Consider the following 19811-nt stretch of genomic DNA (forward strand, 5'->3'; position numbering starts at 1 on the left):
TATTTGGGGGGCAGAGGGCCCCCGCAGACAGTGAGTGCCTGCTTCCTTAAACCTGTGACCTTGCTGATGGGGGCTTTTCTCTGCCCCTGCCAGAGTCCAGGGTAAGTTCCTACCCTGGTGCCACCGCATCCACTCTCGCACCCCCGTTTCAATTGAACTCAGGGATGACGCTAGATCAGTGATTTTCAGCCAGTGTGCCATAAGAATTTTTAAAACATGCAAAAAACTGACTGTTTAGTCCGGGGCACTGAGCCCTTGTCCCTTAGATTGGCGAATAAAAAAATGACAACAGCCAACACAATAGCTTTGGAGTGTGAACGCCCTGTCTTGGACCATAAATACTAGTATATAGGTCATACAATAGAGTGCATCTTATTGGTCATGCCACATAATAAGGTTGCATCTGATTGGTTAATTCTTAGTGCCAGAAACCCTTATATACTCTTATAGGCACCTGGTTTTTTAAAAAAAGTCACTTTGGAACAAATAGGGTAGGTAGGTAATCACTATTATTATTTTTTTTTTTTTGTAAATCAATCAAAATTATGCCTACTTTTTTTTTGGCAGATCGGCAAAAAATATATTTTTTGGTATGCCGCAGAGTTTTAGTAATTAGTTTATATGTGCCATGAGATGGAAAAGGCTGGGAATCGCTGCTCAAAATCCTTGAAATCTTTTCAGTTCCATTTAATTCCCTAACTATTACTCAGGGGCAGTACACTAAGTGCCAGGCAGGCACCTGGTTAAGGCTGGGGGAGGAGGAAGATGGGCAGAGACAGAAAAAGTAAGAGGCACCGAGCGCCCCGGGGCGCCTGGATGGGGCGCCCTGCCCGGTGGAGAGAGCTGAGGCGGGAAGGCTCTCCAGGGGGCGACTCCAGGCGGCAGACTCTGTACCTTCAGGACTAACCTGGGCACCTGGGGGGCGGGGGGCACGTCAGGGATCCCAACCAGGTCTGACTTCCTCCCTGGGCGCCCGGGCGCCCAGGTTCTGGACGCGGGCCAGGAAGGCGGCACCCGCGCGGGTCCTGGGCGCTTCCTGCGCTTCCTGCGCGCGGGGGCCGCGGAGGAGGAGCGCGGAGGAGCCTGCGGCGCGGGGACAGCGCACCTGGGGGGCTCGCCGGCGGCGACATGGAGGACGGCGGCGTGCTCAAGGAGGGCTTCCTCGTCAAGAGGGTGAGCGCCCGGAGCCTCTCCGGACTTTGCCCGGGGCGGCCGGCGGGCGGGCTCCCGCGCACCTGAGCGGCGTCCCCAGCGCCGGCTCCGGGGCGGGGCGGGCGCCCGGGGCTCTGCGGGGCAGAGCGCGTGTCCGTGGGGAGAGCCGGCGGGCAGCTGTCTACAGAAAAGGGCCAGGGCACAGGCCAGGCCAGTCCTGATCAGTGTGGATGGGGTGCGGGTGGCGGCTACCCAAGTGGCTATCTGAATGACAACAACTTATTAGAGTAGTTAGTATTTAAATACGATGGATGGAAACAACGTAAACGCGCCTGCAGTTCACAGCGCCCATCCATGTAATTCCCGCCCATACGCTTCACAGTAACCCGGGAGCAAGGAGGAAGCCTGTGCCTCTTAATTATGTACTGTGTGTGTGTGTGTGTGGGTGTGGGGGGGGGGGTGGTGAGAGGGGGACGACACTGTCTCCTTCAATCCCCCCAACAGCCCAGGGTGGTACCACAGGATCCCCCTTCTCCAAGGGGAGGAGGAAACGCACAGAGGCCGGGTAACTGGCTCAGGACCTGGGTGCCAGCGAGTGATGGGGCAGGATCAAACCCACTCAGGTCTACCCCAGACCTCTTCCTGCCCACCGAAGGGTGGGCATTCTTATCACTCCCTCACAGATGAGGAGACTGAGGGTTAGGAAGACGAAATCCTCCTCCCAGAACCCCAGGGCGAACCACAGATAGGACCTGGCCCCTCCATCCCCGGCGCTTCCCCGTTGGCCCAGGTGGCCTTGCCCACAGCAGGCAGGAGTCCAGACAAAAACCGGACACAGGATCGAGGTAGAAAACGATGAAGTCCTAGCGCGGATGTGCATGCTCAGCATTTTTGCTAACATAGGGGCAGACCATAAGCCCTGGGGGTGAGCCTTCCGTGCTTCTGTTGCGTTTACAGCTTTGGGAGGGGCTGGCAGAGAGGGATGGCTGTGCTCTCCTTCCCATCGCCTCCTCCGGGGGCCAGATGGGCCCTGGAGTCCCAAGTCGCCTCCAGGCCCGTAGGTAATGGGGCCCTGGTATGTTACACCTTGTTTGATAGAGGAAGGTGGGTGTGTTGTTTGCTCAAAACTGTCAGCAGAGGAGTGCTGATGCCAGATCAAGGGTCAGACGGCATAAAGCAGGTACAAAACTCCACTCCTGCTTCATGCCACTGTGGTTAAGGCCGTAGGCTGGTCCCTTATGGCTTGTGGAGGCAGATGCAGCTCAGCGAGACCACGTGTGAGGGGACCTCTGAGGTCTCCACTCCTGCAGCTTCTGAAGTTTGGGGGAAGGTGTTGAGCTGGGCAGGGGGGTTTGCTGGGCATCACTGATGGTTGGGAAGCTGGGTCCTGGCAGGGGCCTGTGGAGGCCAGACTCCCTCAGAACACCCCTTGTGGACCTCCTCCCCCGCCCCCCCCCACCCCCCACATGCCCAGGGGTTAGCTTACCTGATTGCCCGCCTGCGGCCAGGCAGAGCCAGGGGACAGGAGGGGAGGATGTGAGTTCCCTTCTGCATAGGCTGCCAGGCCTGCGTGTCCAGCCCACAGAGTCCAGGGTGCAGAGAACTGAGGACAGTCCACGGGCCTGACCCCAGAAACGCACGATAGGGGCTTGGCTTAAATACCTGAAGCTCATTCCAGCTTTAGGAGGGTTTGCAGTGCCGCGGTGGGCAGGGCCGTAGCTGGAAGCCCAGAGCACAGAACAGTCATCGCGCTGAGGGTGAAGCAGGGGCAGGCAGGGGCATGAAGGCTTTGGCTCCTAATTCTGCCCAGACAAGAAGTAGAACTCCAGGCAACACGCAGGCTGCTCCCTAGGCCTGGCTTTAAAGGAGGGGTGGGGTGAGGGGAGGAAGCCAGGATCCGCGTGGGGAGGACCGCTTTTCCTCTCAGAAGAGGCGGGGGCACTTCAGACATTGCTGCCCCCTTCATTCCTTGAATGGCACGCCCAGAAAATGGCCAGGTTAACGTGCTTCGGCCTAGAAATGTCATTAGTGGGGCTCTAGCCCAAGGAAACACCGTGAAAGGTTTATGAACCAAGTGTTGCGTAGGTAGTGAAAAACTGGAAACTACCTATCTATCCCCCCAACAGACAAATGACTAAGGAAATGATGTTTAAAATGTTCTTAATATTATAACTTAAAGAGTAAAAATGTTAAAGGTATAAGTAAGGGAAAATGTAGCAGAGAAAAGTCTAGAAGGAGTTCTGGGGGCCAGAAGCCTGAAATCAAGGGTTTTCCTCCTGAAACTAGTAGGGGAGAATGCCTCCTTGCCTCTTTTGCTTCTGGCATTTGCAGGCTGTCAAGGAATCACCCAGATTTTTTTCCTTCCGGTGTAGGGAGAAACCTGGTTCTTCCCTACTCTGTGTGTGTGTGTGTGTGTGATGGGGGGGCGGGGGGGGGGTTATCCCGTGAGTCTCCTTTACTTTTGCACAGAACACTCCACTGCTGACACTTCTGGTCACCAAATGTCTTCCCCCACCAAGCAATTCTCTGAGACACCTGCTGGGTATCCTACAATTTAACTCAATTCTGACACAGTCTGTACAGAGATAGTGTCAGATTCCGCAGGCTAAGGGCTCAGTCCCACAAGACTGCCCATCCCCAACACACACACACTTCAGCCATAGTCACAAGCCTGTGGGAGGTCCCACTGTCCCACTCCTTGGGTTTGATTAATTTGCTAGAGTGGCTCACAGAACTCAGGGAAACACTTACTTATGTTCACCAGTTTATTTTATTTTATTTATTTTTTAAAATATATTTTTATTGATTTCAGAGAGGCAGGGAGAGGGAGATAGAAACATCAATGATGAGAGAGAATCATCGACTGGCTGCCTCCTGCACGCCCCCCCACTGGGGATTGAGCCCACAACCTGGGCATGTGCCCTTGACCAGAATCGAACCCGGGACCCTTCAGTCCACAGGCCGACGCTCTATCCACGGAACCAAACCGGCTAGGGCTACCAGTTCATTAAAGCATATGCTAAAGGGTATGATAGACAGCCCGATGGAAGAGACGCACAGAGCAGGGTATATGGGAAGGTGTGTGCAATTCTAAGTCCTCTCCTAGCATACCACTCTCCCAGTGCTCACCACCCAGAAGCTCTCCGAACCCCGTCCTGTGTGGATTTTTATGGAGGCTTCATCTCATAGGCACGATTGATCATTCATTCCATCAGAGCCCCTCCCCTTTCTCAAGAGAATGGGTGTGCTGGGCTGGAAATTCCAAGCTTCTCATCCTGGCTTGGTCTTTCCAGTGAGCAGCCCCTATCCAGGAGCCATCAGGAGCTCACCCAGAGTTGCCTCATTAGAATAAAGACATGACATCACCTGGGAAGTGACAAGGGTTTCAGGAGCTCTGTGCCAGGGGCGGAGACCAATGTATGTATTTCCTGTGATCTCAAAGCAGGCAATCCTTGGCGTCCCTTGGCTTGGAGATGCATCTCCCCAATCTCTGCCTCCAGCGTCACATGACCATCTTCTCCCCGTGTGTCTCTCAGTGCGTAATGGTCCTCTTTCTATGAGGACACCAGTCATATTAGCCTCACTGGGGCCCCCCTGATCCATGTAACTTTATCTCAACCTGATTCCATCTGCAAAGACCCTATTGCCAGGTGAGATCCTATCCAGAGGTACCAGGTGTTAAGACTTCAATACCTTTTTGGGGGGACGTAATTCAACCCATAGCAAGTAGCATATCTGCTTCTTTGGGGTTGTAGGGTCTTGGGCAAGACCTTTCTGAGGCTCAGTTTCCTCATCATGACAGTTGCGGAGTATAGGCTTTTTCAAAGGGTCCCTCCAGCTGTAACTTCTGTACCGAGGGTCGCCATCCAGCATACAGACTCCCCTCCTTCCCCTGAAGCAGCTTTAGGGGCTCAGGAGTGAGCCGGCTTCTGGCCCCAGCCAGCCACTTGCAGACAAGGAGCTAGAGGGCCCTGTTCAGCTTATCCCACTGTGTCATCAGCCTCTGGCCTCCTTGGCCTGGGACTTTGGACCAGCCCCTGGTGCCCTCTGAGCGCGGCGAGGCTTATCTGTAGTGGCGGTGACGCTGCTCTCATCCCGTCCTGTGGGTTGTTGCAGCAGCCCCGCTGAGCCGCCCGCGTGTGGCTGCTTCATCCCCGCCCTGCCACAGCGTGGCCCTGTGACCTTTTTAACAGGAGGACTCAGGCTCGTCGTCCTTCTGCTTAGAAGTCTTCAAAGACTCCCCTCCGGCTGCAATATAAAGACCAAACTCTGCAACACAGGACCTGAAGCCGACTGGTCCCTCATCCCTTCCTCACAGCCCCTGAGCCCCTCCCTACAGAACTATTTGGAGTTTTCCAGATTCGCAGCAGTTTTCTGCTCTCCCCTCCTGCCTTCCTAACCTGGCCAACTCCTCACAACCTTCAGCACGCAGCCCAGGATCCGCTCCTCAGGGGCCTGCTCACCCCGCGCACCTCCTCCTCCACCTCAGAATGACCTCCGTCCTCCATCTGAGCGCCTCCTTGGCGTTTGCATCATGCCCTACATTGATTATCTGTGATTGTGTAACAATTAGCCCAAAGCTTCAGGTCTTAGACAACAAACATTTATCACCTCGCACAGTTGCTTAGGGTCAGGTAACCGGGACCAGCTCAGCTGCAGGATTCTGGCTCAGAGACTCTCGTGAGGTTGTAGCCAAAGTGTTGCCCAAGGCTTGACTGGCTGGAGGACCCACGTCCAAGCTCACTCACATGGGTGGTGGCTGGAGGCCTCCGTTTCTACTTCTCCACTATGCACAGGGGCGCTCACAATGTGGCAGCTCATTTTCCCAGAGTTGGGGGGCGGAGAGAGGGGAGGGAGAGGAGAGAGAGACAGAGACAGAGAGACAGAGACAGAGAGCCCAAGAGTACAGCTACAGAGTCTTATAACCTGATGTCAGCAGTGACAAACCATCCCTCTGCCATATTCTCTTGGTCACAAAGACCAACCCCTGTACCGTGTGGGAAGAGACTGCACAGGGTGTGAACACCAGGAGGTGGGGATCGTGGGGGCATCCATCATCCGCCCTGGAACTTACCACCCTGAGTGGGGTCGTCCCCTGTCACCCCCACTGTCTCGGGTCCGAAGTTGTTCATTTTGGTGTTCCTGCGACCAGCACTGTGCTTGGTGCAGTAGCATTTAGTCACTGGTCGTTGAATGGAAAGACAAAATGAATGAATGCTTTCCCTAATCTCTAGCAGGATTTTTGTTTATTTGAATTTAAATTCATTTTCCATTATAAAAACAACACGTGCATATTATTTTAAAAAAAACACACACACACACTAGAAACATAAGGGTGGGAATATGAAAAATAAGTTTCCATTTTAACTCCACACATCCAGTCTTAGTGCCTAGAGAGGATGAGCACTAACATTTCGGGGGTATCCTTCCAGAAATTTTCTAAATTAACAGTAGAGTTGTTTTTGGGGTCTCATACGAAGTAATGCAAGTAAGAGTGCTTTGCTCATGTCAGAGGCCATGGCTGCGCTGGTCTGACCTGGGGACCCCCCAGTGGCCGCTCCTGCCATCTGTTAGGACTGGAATCCCTCCACGGCAGCACACAGTATTGTTATATTTTGCATGTTTTTACTCTCATAAGTTATGATCCTTTGATGGTCTCAATACATAAAACTAATATTTACTTAGCACAGAGCCCCGTAAGTGGAATTACTGGGTCACAGAATCTGAACATTTTTACCAGGACCACCAGCTGCTTTGAGTTTTCTACCTACATAGTCAATCCCTCTCATCGGCCTTTCTCCTCAGCCTCTCTCCTTTGCCAGCAGTCATGACTCTTAGCCGCTTCTAACACGCACCACTAGCGAGTTTGAGCAGTAGGGGTTTCACGGAGAATAATAAATATGAAGGAACTCCGGAGTATTTGGGAGGGCCAGAGAACCTGGCTGGGATGCCATACAGCCAGGGATGCTGCAGCCAGACAAAAATGCCCAACAGCGCCCCCAGACGTTCCCAGTGGGAACCACGGCTGACACTGTTTGCCACTTGTGCCCGATAACCCTGGGGCTGGTGTCAGAACCGCGTCTGTTCTTCCAGCTCGTCCTTGCCACAAATTCCTGTTTCTCATGTTTGGTTGCTGCCAAACAGGCCTCAATGCATGTGACTGGAAGCAACTTGGTCAGCTACCTGCTCCTTTTGTGCCAGGGATTCTGGGAAATGTAGCATGGTGTCCAGGAAGGAACAATATCTCCTTATTGGCTTGTTCTGCTCAACCTCTGTTGGTTACACTTTTCTCTGTAACTTCTCCTGCCACCTTTTTTCTTTCCCTGGTGATTAAAAAAACCCACAACTATATATTTTATTGATTTCAGAGAGGAAGGGAGAGCTGGAGAGAGAGATAGAAACATCAATGATGAGAGAGAATCACTGATCAGCTGCCTCCTACACCCCCCCCCCCCCCCACTGGGGGTCAAGCCCACAACCCAGGCATGTGACCTTGACTGGAATCAAACCCGGGACCCTTCAGTCCACAGGCTGACACTCCATCCACTCTATCAAACCCATCAGGGCTTTCCCTGGCGATTTAATTTGCTCAGGCTGCTGTAACAAAATGCCACAGACAGGACAGCTTAGACAAGAGAGATTTACTCTCTCCCAGTTCTGGAGGCCAGAGTCCACGATCAAGGTGTCAGCAGGACCGGTTTCCTCCGAGGCCTCTCTCCTCGGCTTGCACGTGGCCACCTTCTGGCTGTGTGGCCACACGGTCTTTCCTCTGTGCACACGTCTCCCTGATGCCTCTTTGTGTGTCCAAATTTCCTCTTGCTCTGAGGACCCCAAACAGGTTAGATTAGGGCCCACCCAAGGCCGTATTTTAACCTCATCACCTCTTTAAAGGCCTTATCTCTGAATAGTCACATTCTGAGGTAGTGGGGGTTAGGGTTTCCATGTATGATCCTTTTTGGGGAGAGACACATAATTCAGCTCCTAACACCTGTGTTTTACATTTAAGATGATTCCATCCTTGCCCCTTCTCTACCTCACATCAGCTCCCATATCATCAACTTAGGTCGCCCTCTCCTCTCGATGCACCAGCCGTAATCCGTGTGCCAGCAATTTGCTGCCGACACTACTGCAGGGGCCCCTGCAGGGTCATCGGGACAGGCCAGGGGCAGGGCGGTAGAGAACCCCACCTGCTGAGGAGTCAGAGCCAAATGTTTTGTTTCTTTAAACATATCTGACATGTCAAGGAAAGCTGTTAGCTGTCATCTCATGGGCTCCAAGTGCGGGACAGAGTGGAGAGAGCAAAGGTGTCAAGTTCAACTTGACTGCCTGAGTGCTCTCGTGTGAACAGCTGATCAGCACGCAGCGTGGGAACACGTGGACGAAGTAATGAGCTCCGGTGAGATGAACTCTGTTAGAAGTCTGATTTCGTTGTCACAGTAAATTCTCTTGGGGTGCAGGCCAGTGCTCCTGAGTCGAACTCCTTTTTACAGCTGTTGGCTCCCTAACAGCACTCAGCCCACGCTGAGCATGGCATAGAGTCACAGCACACAGGAGTGAGGGTGGAAGGGAATAGGCGCTCGGTGAGGAAATGAGCGAATCGGGGAATTGGTCTCTGGCTCAGGTGAAGTGCCTCTCTTGGTTAGAATCTAGCCCGTATAAGGCTCTGCTCCGGAAAACATGCCAAGAAAGTAGATTCATGAGTGTGTTCTAAATCCATTCCTTTCTGATTCCTCAGCAGACACCCCCCCATCCTCTGGTCTGTTCTAGAAACAGGCTCTCTGCCTTCATTGGACTGTGCTATCCATGGACTCTCTGGTCCTTCTGAGAGCTCCCAAACTACCCTGCCTTTTAGGCCTGGCGCGGCAGGTAAGACTTGGCATCCTTAGCACTGGTAGACCATGTGTGGCTTCCATTTGACAAATTGCCCACATCCTTTGACTAGCAATAGTCTTTCTAGGAATATATCCTAAGGGGGAAAAAAAATCAGAAATGCAGAGCAAAATTTATATGCAAGGATATTCGTTGCAGAATTGTTTATAATAGTAAAAAACAAAACAAAAATTACTTCAAAATAAAAAACAAAAGACCTGTTACAAATGCAGGAGATTGACAAGTAATCATGCACCCACCTAGTGGTCATTTAAAAATTTAGCCTGTCTGGTGTTGCTAAGTTGGTTGAGTGTCCTCTCCTGGTTGCGGGCTCAGTCCCCAGTAGGGGGGCCGAGCAGGAAACAGCTGATGGATGTTTCTCTCTCATTGATATTTCTCTCTCTCTCTCTCCTTCCCTTTTCTTCTCTCTGAAATCAATAAAAATATATTTTAAAAACATTTTAGAGAAATGTAATGGTGTGAGATGATACTCAGCAAAGCTCAACAAAACAAAAAAACTAGAAAATGAAAGTATATGTAATACAGTCCTGATTTAAAAAACAACTAGAAAGTAAATACTAAAAGGAAAAAAAGACTAGAAGGAAGTACTGAATGTTAGCAATGTCTGTCTCCTGATAATACTTAGCAGTGTCTTCCAAGGTTTATAGCCGGAAAAAAAGGCCAAGTAGGAATGAGAAGGCCAGTGCCACAGGTCTTTATTACATACTCAAAGGAGATGACTAAGATATCCAGACAAAGAATACTTTCTTCATGAAAATGAAAATAAAACATAGGATTCTGAACTGGATCCTTTGGCCATTCATGGCATTATCGGGGCAACTGGTGAAACTTGTACTGGGTTTGTGGAATAGCTAAAAACAACATATTCATGTACATTTCCTGATGTTGATGGTTACATTGTGATTATGCTGAAAACATCCTTATTTTTTTGTAGGAGATACACAATAAAATATTCAGAAGTGATGGAGCATCATGTTAAAAATGTACTCTTAAATGGATCTGTAAAAAAACAAAAGTTCATCTTTTTTTCTGAATTAAAATTATTTCAAAATAAAAAATATTAAGCCAAAAAAAAAAAAGATAATGCTGCCCCCCTTGTTGGAGAGTCAGTCCTATGGCACAGGCTGGCTCCCTGCACCGTTGGGACTCCTCTCCGGGGACACAGTGTTGTCCCCCAGACACCTCACTGCAGGGCTCTGCTGTCTGTCCTCAGGGTCACATTGTCCACAACTGGAAGGCGCGATGGTTCGTCCTTCGGCAGAACACGCTGCTGTACTACAAGCTCGAGGGGGGTCGGAAGGTGACCCCTCCCAAGGGCCAGATCCTCCTGGATGGCTGCACCATCACCTGCCCCTGCCTGGAGTATGAAAACCGACCGGTAAGTGAAGGCTGGCTCCCCAGCTCCTCCCTGCCCCAGCCTCCTCCCCCGCTGGCCTCTGGTGATGGGGGTGTGGGTAATGGGAAGAGCTGAGCTATCATGGAAAAACCCGGTTCCAATCCTGGCTGCACCACGTACCGGGTATGTGGCCTTGAGCAAGTAATGAACCTCTCTGAGCCTCAGCTCCTCCTCTATAAAATGGGATAAAAAATGATACCTATGTCCCATGAAGGCGACGGGGATCCTGTAGGCTAGGAGGCACTGAAAAAAATGTGATGGCTTTCGTCCCCAAGGGGTGCATGTTCCAAAAGCCAGGGGCAGCATCCACCCTACCATCAAAAAAGTATCTGACTCAATCATTTATCGAAGGCCCAGTGTGTGCCAAGAAATTAGCTAGGCTTGGAGGAGCTGAGGAAGGAAATAGTAAAATTGCTTCTTCTCCAGTTAATAATCTTATTAGGAAAGCAAGTGGTTAGTCGAGAAACATTCAGTTTCAAATGGTGGTTCCAACATTATCAGCCATAGAGAGCACTGTGTCCGCAGAGAAGGGAGACGGCTGGGTCCGGTGTGGCTTTGCGAGGAATGGAGATGGGGGGCAAAGATCTAGAAGAGGAGAGAGGCAGACCTTCCAGGCCGGTGGACGTTCCAGGCTTAAGGAGAAGTGCGGGGAGCGGGAGGGGTAGATTTGGAGATGAGGATGGCCAGTGTGGCCAGGGAGAACGCTCCCTGAGGAAGCAGCGGGCGAATGGCCGGGGCCAGTGGAGGGAACGGGGAGCCCCTGAAGGTTTTGAGTGAGCGAATGGACTGATGGAACCTCTGTTAGGAAGACCCACAGGAGGAAGGAAGCTCCTAGTAAGATTGCTAGATCCACAAAGAAGGTACCTTAGGTCTAAGTGCCGGCCTGGCTGGCTGTCTCTTCCCGCAGCTCCTCATTAAGCTGAAGACTCGCACATCCACAGAATACTTCCTGGAGGCCTGCTCTCGGGAGGACAGGGACGCCTGGGCCTTTGAGATCACAGGGGCGATTCACGCTGGGCAGCCGGGGAAGGTCCAGCAGCTCCACATACAGAGAAACTCCTTCAAGCTGCCCCCTCACATCAGCCTGCAGTGAGTGCCCGGCCCGCTGTCCGCACTCCGCCCGCCTCTGCTGCGGCCTGTCCGTCTGTGTCTGTGTCTGTGTGCAGTGGGGCGGGGGCTCTGTGGTTGCTAATTGGGCCTGACTGCTTCCGCCAACCTGCTTCAGGGCCTTTTGCTGTCACTGCCCTGTTTGTATTCTTTTCTCCGCCTGGGAGTGGCCCCGCTCCTACGTAACCCTTTGGGGCCTCGGCTGCTTCCTCCCACCTCAGCGTCTGAGAGCCTCCCTCCAGGTTCAGCCAGGTGCTCAGGGCTACAGCACAGCTCCAGGAACCTCCGCTCACCAGTCATGGGCATGTTCGCCCCCTGGTGGCAAGAATGATGTGTTCTGGAAGCAGTTGCATTCTTTTTTAAATATATTTTATTGTTTTTTTTTGTTTGTTTTGTTTTTTGTGTTTTTTTTGTTTGTTTGTTTGTTTTTTTTACAGAGAGGAAGGGAGAGGGAGAGTTAGAAACATCGATGAGAGAGAAACATCAATCAGCCGCCTCCTGCACACTCCCTACTGGGGATGTGCCCGCAACCAAGGTACATGCCCTTAACCGGAATCGAACCTGGGACCCTTGAGTCCGCAGGCCGACGCTCTACCCACTGAGCCAAACCGGTTAGGACAGCAGTTGCATTCTTGCCCAGTAGTGTTCCTCATCCATTCATTCATTCATTCATTCACTCAAGACATAGCTCTTGAGCGCCCACTGCACGCCATTCACAGCACTAGATCCTCAGGAGATGCAGATGGGGATAAGCAAGGTCCTGTCTCAGGGGCTTTCCAGCCCAAGTACGTAATTAGCAAATGAGAAAAGACCTTCCATTGGTGGCAGGAATCATCCCACCGAACAGAAGGAGAGCAGGTTGGCAGTGGAGGCGCGAGTATAAAGTAGGGGTGTAAGAAAGGCGTTCCCATCCTGGAAACTTACAGCAGCCCATTTACAGGAGGAGCTCCTAACCCCCAAGCAGCAGCAGTCACAGCTCTTGAGTTTTACTACAAAAGCAGTAACTGTCTCGGATAGAAATATTAGGACATTTAGATGAGCATGAAAAAAAAAAGATCCAAAATCCCACCTACCTCTCACAGTCTGCCCCCTCTTTCTTTGTGGTGCGTATCCACCGTTTGCCACTTCCTCATATCTGTCAGTGTGATGCGGGGCCCCTGACCTTGCCTTCCTCCCGTGTAGTCGCATCGTGGACAAGATGCACGACAGCGCGAGTGGAATCCGGCCAAGCCCCAACGTGGAACAGGGAAGCACCTACAAAAAGACCTTCATTGGTGAGCCGTCCCTCTCGGAGGGAAGTGGAAACCGGGGCGCGGTGAACTGGGACGTAGCGGTGCTTGCCCAGCTCGTGTTGAGGCCAGAGCTGCCTGCTGGCCAACAGGCTGGCCGGAGATGGCCACGTGTGGGAGTGGCCACAGCGCCACGCAGCAGGGGTGGCCATTGGTCTGCTCTTGTGCAGAGCCCCAAGGCTGCCCAGGAGGTCAAAGTCAGTGAGGACACAGCCAGGCCCCCACCCACGGAGGCCGGTCGGTAGGCTGTGGTCTGACGGGTGCTGCCCTCGCTCTGATGCAGGCTCCTCCCTGGTGGACTGGCTCATCTCCAGCGGCTTTGCAGCCAACCGGCTGGAGGCCGTGACCCTGGCCTCCATGCTCCTGGAGGAGAACTTCCTGAAGCCGGTCGGCGCCCGGAGCACGGGAGCCGTTCGCTCTGGGGACCTGGCCGAGCAGTTCCTGGATGACTCCACGGCCCTGTACACCTTTGTAAGTTATGGAGAGGGTTCCTCTTGCCACCAGGGCAGAGGGAAGGGGGCGGCCACAGAGCGGGGGCAAGGGGTCCACAGTCATGGGTGAGGCCTCGGGTTTGGGGGACAGCTTCACCCCAGGTGGAATGGGCTTCTCTGTGCAGGATTTTCCTTTTTCCTATGGTGGCCCCCACAGCCTGTAACTGGGACTTTTTGTGACAGAATCCTTGTTTTCTTCCCACGAGGCTGAGAGCTACAAGCAGAAGATCAGTCTCAGGGAAGACATTAATCTGAGCACTATGGAGCTGAGTGGCACGGTGATAAAACAAGGCTATCTGGCCAAGCAGGTATGGCTGCCTTGGAGCAGGGATGGACAGTTCTCAACCTCAGGGGAGGCAGGAATTTCCCAAAGGGTGGGAAGGGCTGAGACGGCCGGAGGCACTAATTATCAGCAGGATGAGCTAAAGCGGGGGTCCAGCAGCGCCACAGGGAGCAGGTCAAGGGGATGCATGTGCCCACCCTCACTCCGCCCTCATCCCCCAACACCCTCCCCCCCCCCATGAGTCCCAGACACAGGGGTGTTCAGGGAACAGGTACACAAGTAATGATGACAACATTAAAAATGCCTACGTTCATATGTGTCTGGAGGGCATTGCCTCCTGGGTTGGTGGTTGCATTTGCTGCCTTCTGCTCTCTGAGGCTCTCTGGGGTCTCTGCCTTCTTTTGTGGGTCTCTGCACGCCCCCTTGATACACTTTCCCAACAGCCCACCTCCGTAGGTGGAAGATGAAATTTTACAGGGTCATCTCAGTGTTTGAAAACTGACCAGGGCCACCACTCCTAGCCGTGTTTGGGAGAGCAGCCCTGTCAAGCAGGAGACATCCATGTCACAGTCACACCGCGGCATTTCTACCTGCGCCTGACAGAAAGGCTGTTCGGGAACAAAAGGACTGCGTGGCGGCGCAGGAAGTGTCCGTGGACCCCTGCATGTCCCCTGTGTTGGTGTGCACCTCACACACGTGTGCACGTGCCTGTCGGCACCACGGACACGTGTGCTGCTGAGCACCATTCCCGTGTTTCTCAGAGCACCTGTTGCTGTCACCTGTTTCTTGCACACGAGGATCCCCATCTGGTCTCAGACTATTTACATTATGAAACTGCCCGGGAGTCCACGAGGAGGGCGTGGGGGGGACTCGGTGTTCCAGACTGGAGGGTGAAGGAAGCTTAGTGGTCTACGGCAGTGGTCGGCAAACTGCGGCTCGCGAGCCACATGCGGCTCACGAGCTGCGGTTTGCCGCTCTGTTGACTAATGAGTTTGCCGACCACTGGTCTAGGGGCTGACGCCAAAGGGAATCCTACACTCGTCTGTATCTTACACGTTTAGATTTTAGCACCTAATTGGTCATTTCTTACTTTTCTGATGCAGAATGGTAAAGTGCTTTTTACTGTACACGTGTGCACGTGTGTACGTGCAGCTGCAGGTTTGTTTGGGGAACAAGTTGACACTTGACTTGATGCCCTTGGGTCCAACTTCGCCTGTGAGCTCTCAGTCCAGTTGGCACCTGCTGCCTCCCTGTCCTCCTGGTGTCCTGCGTGGTGTCCGGGCAATGTCCCCCCTTCCTTCAGCGCTGACCCTCCTCGGCTCTGTCAACTCGGCTAAAGGCGGCAGTGTTTTTGCTCAGTGCCACTGAGCAGGGAAGTCCATGACACATCGCTGCCGTCCTTGGGGCTCCGGCAGCCTCTTCTTAGGAAGTGGTCCCATGGAGCCAGCTGGCTTGGAGGCTTGGCATTCGATACCAGGAGGTGGGCGGGAGGCGCTCGGCGCTGTCCCCGGGAGCCTGACCCTTCCTTTACCGCAGGGCCACAAGAGGAAAAACTGGAAGGTGCGGCGCTTTGTCCTGAGGAAGGAGCCGGCTTTCCTGCATTACTACGACCCTTCCAAAGTGAGTACCGCGTGCTCGCGTGGTCCCCGTGTGAGGCTTCCGGAGACTTCTCTCCCAAGCACCGCAGGCAGCTGGCTCCACATCCTTCCTTAACTCAGCATCCCTACCACAACTTCTGCCGCACTGTGCCTCTCCTTCCACATCCAGCTACTCTTAAAGGGGAGGATTGCTCTCTGATTTCATCACGTCATTGCCTGCTCCGTGGATCTTCATTATTTTGTGAGGAAATGCATCTTTTAGTCTCTCCAAAGCTTGCCACGTGGCTGCAGAGGGGGAGGGGCTGGCAGACGCCAACCTGGTGCTTCCCAGCTCTTCACCCCTTTCTCTCCTCAGATCCCAGGGATTCTGTTCCCTCAACCTCTTGTCTCTGCCAATGTTTTTCAAACTTTCTTTTACTCGTTAATATTTAAGCCATAATTTACTAATTTTATTTTTTTCTAATTGATCAAAGAATTGCTATTCTGAGTTTCAGATAATAGTATTATTGCATGCCAACTGTATCTAATTTCAGTCAAAGGAGAAGAAAAATGGCTTTTCAGATGGCCTGTTCAACCTTGACTTTGGAAGATGTAGGAATTTCATTCACTTTTTGAAAGAGTGAAGCCTGGGCAGTTCCTCCCTCACTGAGCTTGTCAGGATGTGAAGGAGCGTGAAGCGGGCCTGGGGTCCTGACGGATCACAGCGGGAGCCGAGGGTCCGGGAGGCTGTGGCCCTGCTGTAGCTGGTGTGAACAGAGTCCCAACTTCCTCACTGGTGCTTGTAGGTTGGCTGCAAGAAGGCCAAGTTCTGCCTCATCTTCGTTACACGTGACTCTCGCCAACTTCCTTGGCTGGCACGACTGAGGGTGTTATAGGCGAGAGTGCAGCTCTTCCCTTTTGTCCGTCCACACAATTCCTAATAGGTCTCCTTCCCTCTGCAGGAAGAGAACCGGCCAGTGGGTGGGTTTTCCCTTCGTGGTTCACTCGTGTCTGCTCTGGAGGACAATGGCGTTCCCACGGGTAAGGTCCAACTTTGGCCCCGGCCTGAGAGCTCAAGGGCCTCCCTCCTGCACTCTCAATAATGCTCTGTTGTCGAAGGACTGAGCTGTGGGAGCTGAGTGGGGCTTTCTCAATGAGACCATGAATGGTGTGAGTTTTGAAGCCAGTTTCAGAATTAGAGAAAAGGGCATGTGTTCTTAGTGTTTTAACAATATAGCTATATAATCCTTGTTTTTAATACTTTCCCCTCAATTTCGGTGTTTACTGGTCCATAAGCTTCCACCTAAGAATAATATTAGCTTACACAGTGTTTAAGGGTTAGGGATATACTTTAATATCTATTGTCACACTAACTAGCTAGGATAGGAAGATAGTATCATTCCCATTTTATGGATGTGGAAATTGAGGTTCAAAGAAGTTAAACAGTTTAAAGTTAAATCCTAAATCTGTACCTTCTCTTTATATAAACACGAGAGGCCCGGTGCACGAAATTCGTGCACTGGGGTGGGGTGGGGGGGAGATGTCCCTCAGCCCAGCCTGCACCCTCTCCAATTTGGGACCCCTCGGGGGATGTCTGACTGCCGGTTTAGGCCCGATCCCGCATCAGGCCTAAACCGGCAGTCAGACATCCCCCTCACAATCCGGGACTGATGGCTTCTAACCACTGGCCTGCCTGGCTGCCTGATTGCCCCTAACCGCTCTCCTGCCAGCCTGATTGACACCTAACTGCTCCCCTGCCAGCCTGATCACCCCCAACTGCCCTCCGCTGCAGGCCTGATCACCCCCAACTGCCCTCCCCTGCTGGCCATCTTGTGACAATGTGGGGGTGGCCATCTTGTGATGATGTGGGGTGGCCATCTTGTGATGTGGGGGTGGCTATCTTGTGACAACATGGGGGCAGCCATCTTGTGACACAAGGGTGTGAGGGTCAATTTGCATACTACCTCTTTATTATATAGGATACTAGATTCTTTTATGTGAATGACATTGTAGATCTAGGGTTAGCATAAGTGGCAGACCATGAAGGCTTCCAAGAATGTCCAGACAGCTTGGCCGGAGTGGCTCAGTGGTTGAGCATTGACCTGTGTCCCAGTTTCGGGCTCAGTCCCCAGTGGGGTGCATGCAGGAAGCAGCCAACCAATGATTCTCTCTCGTCATTGATATTTCTCTCTCTCCCTCTCTGAAATCAATACAAATATTTAAAACAATTGTCTAGACATACCACTGGCAGGCCTTGAGGCACAGGCAAAGGGAGGGATGGGAGGGAGGTAAAGAAGAAAGCACCACGCATCTGGTGGGATTCCCTAACCATGTACATTTGTATTTAATAAATATGTCATTATTTGTGTTTGTCTGTATCTTAGTTGATTTTCAGCTGCTTCCAGCTGAAAGCAGACATGGATATTTCCTCACTGATTTATTTTCTGCCTAGGTGTTAAAGGGAATGTCCAGGGAAATCTCTTCAAAGTGATTACTAAGGACGACACACACTATTACATCCAGGCCAGCAGCAAGGCTGAGCGAGCCGAGTGGATCGAAGCTATCAAAAAGCTAACGTGACGGGGACCTGAGAGACCAGGACCAGGATTCCTCCCACCTACCCGGTGACATTGACAGGGTTTCCCAGAAAATGAGTGTTAATGTAACTTTGTTTATTTTGTACTGTTTTGGAGCGAGTCTACTGAAGAGTTTCCTAGATCACAATGGGCCATGGTGCTATTTCCTTCCCCACCTTCATGTTAACAACTTGGAAATGCTAGAACAGCCATTAGGCATCAGCATGTTGACTTTCACCAATCATCACAGCCGGCCATTCCTCAGTCACCAAAGTAGGTTTGCCTTATAACACTAACTGGCCACATTATACTACTAAATAAAACGCTAGTCTCATGGCACTGTCTCTGAAATGCTGCCAACAGCTATTAACTCCTTCTTTAGGATTAATAAAAATTGACATTTGTTTCTGGCTATTAGAATTCCCTTCCCAAGTTTCAGTTTTCAAAGGTTTTTCATGCTTGAGACTATACGAAGTGAGCGAGGCGATTATGAAGACACCTCAAGTGATCTCTGTGACTAAGACATGCTTCATCTCAAAGTGGGATGGTGGCAGAATTTAGCTTGAACATTCCAAGAATATTGTTTTCCTTTGAAAAATAAGCTTGCATTAAGTATTATACATCACAGAAAAATCATGGACTCAGTTGAAGAGATTAGTCACACATACTAAAAAAAAGGTAAAATTATAGCTTTACTGTGGAAAATACCATTTGGAAAGAAGCAGAGCAGAGCTCTCTAAAGGACAGAGAAAGATATGAATAGGAAAGGAGTTAAATCAAGGCATGAAATTTTGGTTTTCTAAGTGAACATTGAGACAAATAGGTACCAAGAAGCTTTACCAGTTGGAAGGTTAACCTGCAGTAGTGAAAAGTCTGTATCATACAATTATTTAAAAAAACATTTTTATTGCTTTCAAGTTCATACAGTAAACTGGCACAAGATACTGCCAGCATTCTTGCTTAGTACAATTACTTATAGACTCCCTTTAATGAATAGGTAAGATACGTAACTGACATTTAAGGGGACTAGACACTTCCGAAGTAAAAATTTGTCCTTAGTTTGAACTGTTCTCTTAATTTCAACTAGAATACTTGACCTGAGTGATAAAAATTCCAAGTGAATGAGGTTTTACTTCATTCCTTACATTGTAAATAGATGCCTTTTAGAGCACCATTTTCCGTTTGGCATTTTACCAGGTCTAATGTCCCTGAAATTAGTTTATTGCTTTTGGGATATCAACAGGTGTTTATCTGAATTTGACTGTATTTGGTTTGATGGCTTCTTCTCTGAACTGGCACAACTGTACCATACTTTGTAGGACAGAGTCCTCACGCATTTCAGGTAGATGACCATCACCTTGAGGCAAATCAGGGAACAACTCTTATCAAGGTACTAGTATTTTAATTTTTAAAATCCCAAACCATTTGAATTCAACTGTTTTTGATGTAAAAGTAGTTAAATCGAGAACGTTTGAAAGTCTGGCAGCTGAGTAATAATTGTATTGCTAAGCATAATGTAGTGCTTAGCATGTTTCTGTAGGTTCCCACTTAGAATTATCCAAAGTATTGGTTTGTCTTGTTTTGGTATAAAAGATAAAAAATGGTTTGAATGTTCATTTTTTGTCAGCCGTTCTCAATTAATTATGCATTAAGAACCAAGCTATTGCTAAGGTTCAGTTTTGAGTTGATAACCACTTGACATCAGTCCAAGGCAGAATGGGAAGTAGATGAAGTTGTCCAATTTTAATGAAGAGGTGTTTTGGGGGGTAGATCCAAGATTTGGAAAAACTGGTCACTTGCCTTTCTCAATCCGTTCCTTCAGTTATCTGGAGCTGGGTGTGTTATCTTGTCCTTTAAAAGTGATACTTTTAGGTCAGCAAGGTATATGTATGCTTTAGGTTTAGTTAGTTCTATCACTGAGGTATCAATCTTTTCTCTGGCAAGGGTCATGAATTTGCAACTGTTGTGGAACTGAATAAAAGGCCTGCATGGATAAATTCACTCACCATGAAGGTTACCAGCATTTCTCGTTATAGCTTTTGAAGTATAA

At 50.7% G+C, this 19811-nt stretch overlaps 1 protein-coding gene across 2 annotated transcripts; it reads left to right on the plus strand.

Annotated features, from left to right (window-relative positions):
• Positions 1 to 1033: 1033 nt before the first annotated feature.
• Positions 1034 to 18674, plus strand: PLEK2 (pleckstrin 2). Of its 2 annotated transcripts, none has more exons than XM_008138931.3 (9): positions 1034 to 1173; positions 10256 to 10420; positions 11346 to 11527; positions 12728 to 12819; positions 13118 to 13305; positions 13532 to 13633; positions 15145 to 15228; positions 16148 to 16226; positions 17638 to 18674. In XM_008138931.3, exons 1-9 carry the CDS (start codon positions 1129 to 1131, stop codon positions 17763 to 17765), a joined length of 1065 nt encoding a protein of 354 aa, XP_008137153.1. In that variant the 5' UTR covers positions 1034 to 1128; the 3' UTR covers positions 17766 to 18674. The 2 variants fall into 2 exon arrangements, with proteins under 2 accessions (XP_008137153.1, XP_054571954.1); XM_054715979.1 differs by lacking the exon at positions 1034 to 1173 and adding an exon at positions 8956 to 9018.
• The last annotated feature ends 1137 nt before the right edge of the window (positions 18675 to 19811 follow it).

Source organism: Eptesicus fuscus, chromosome 5 (genome assembly GCF_027574615.1).
Source record: "Eptesicus fuscus isolate TK198812 chromosome 5, DD_ASM_mEF_20220401, whole genome shotgun sequence".
Lineage (NCBI taxonomy): Eukaryota > Metazoa > Chordata > Mammalia > Chiroptera > Vespertilionidae > Eptesicus > Eptesicus fuscus.

Excerpts from the sequence above, each read along its gene's own strand:
- PLEK2 (XM_054715979.1), top strand. The coding sequence starts at position 8,956 with ATGGACTCTCTGGTCCTTCTGAGAGCTCCCAAACTACCCTGCCTTTTA. Across the intron at positions 11,528-12,727 it reads CCCCCTCACATCAGCCTGCA|TCGCATCGTGGACAAGATGC; the intron begins GTGAGTGCCCGG and ends CCTCCCGTGTAG. Across the intron at positions 16,227-17,637 it reads GGACAATGGCGTTCCCACGG|GTGTTAAAGGGAATGTCCAG; the intron begins GTAAGGTCCAAC and ends TTTTCTGCCTAG.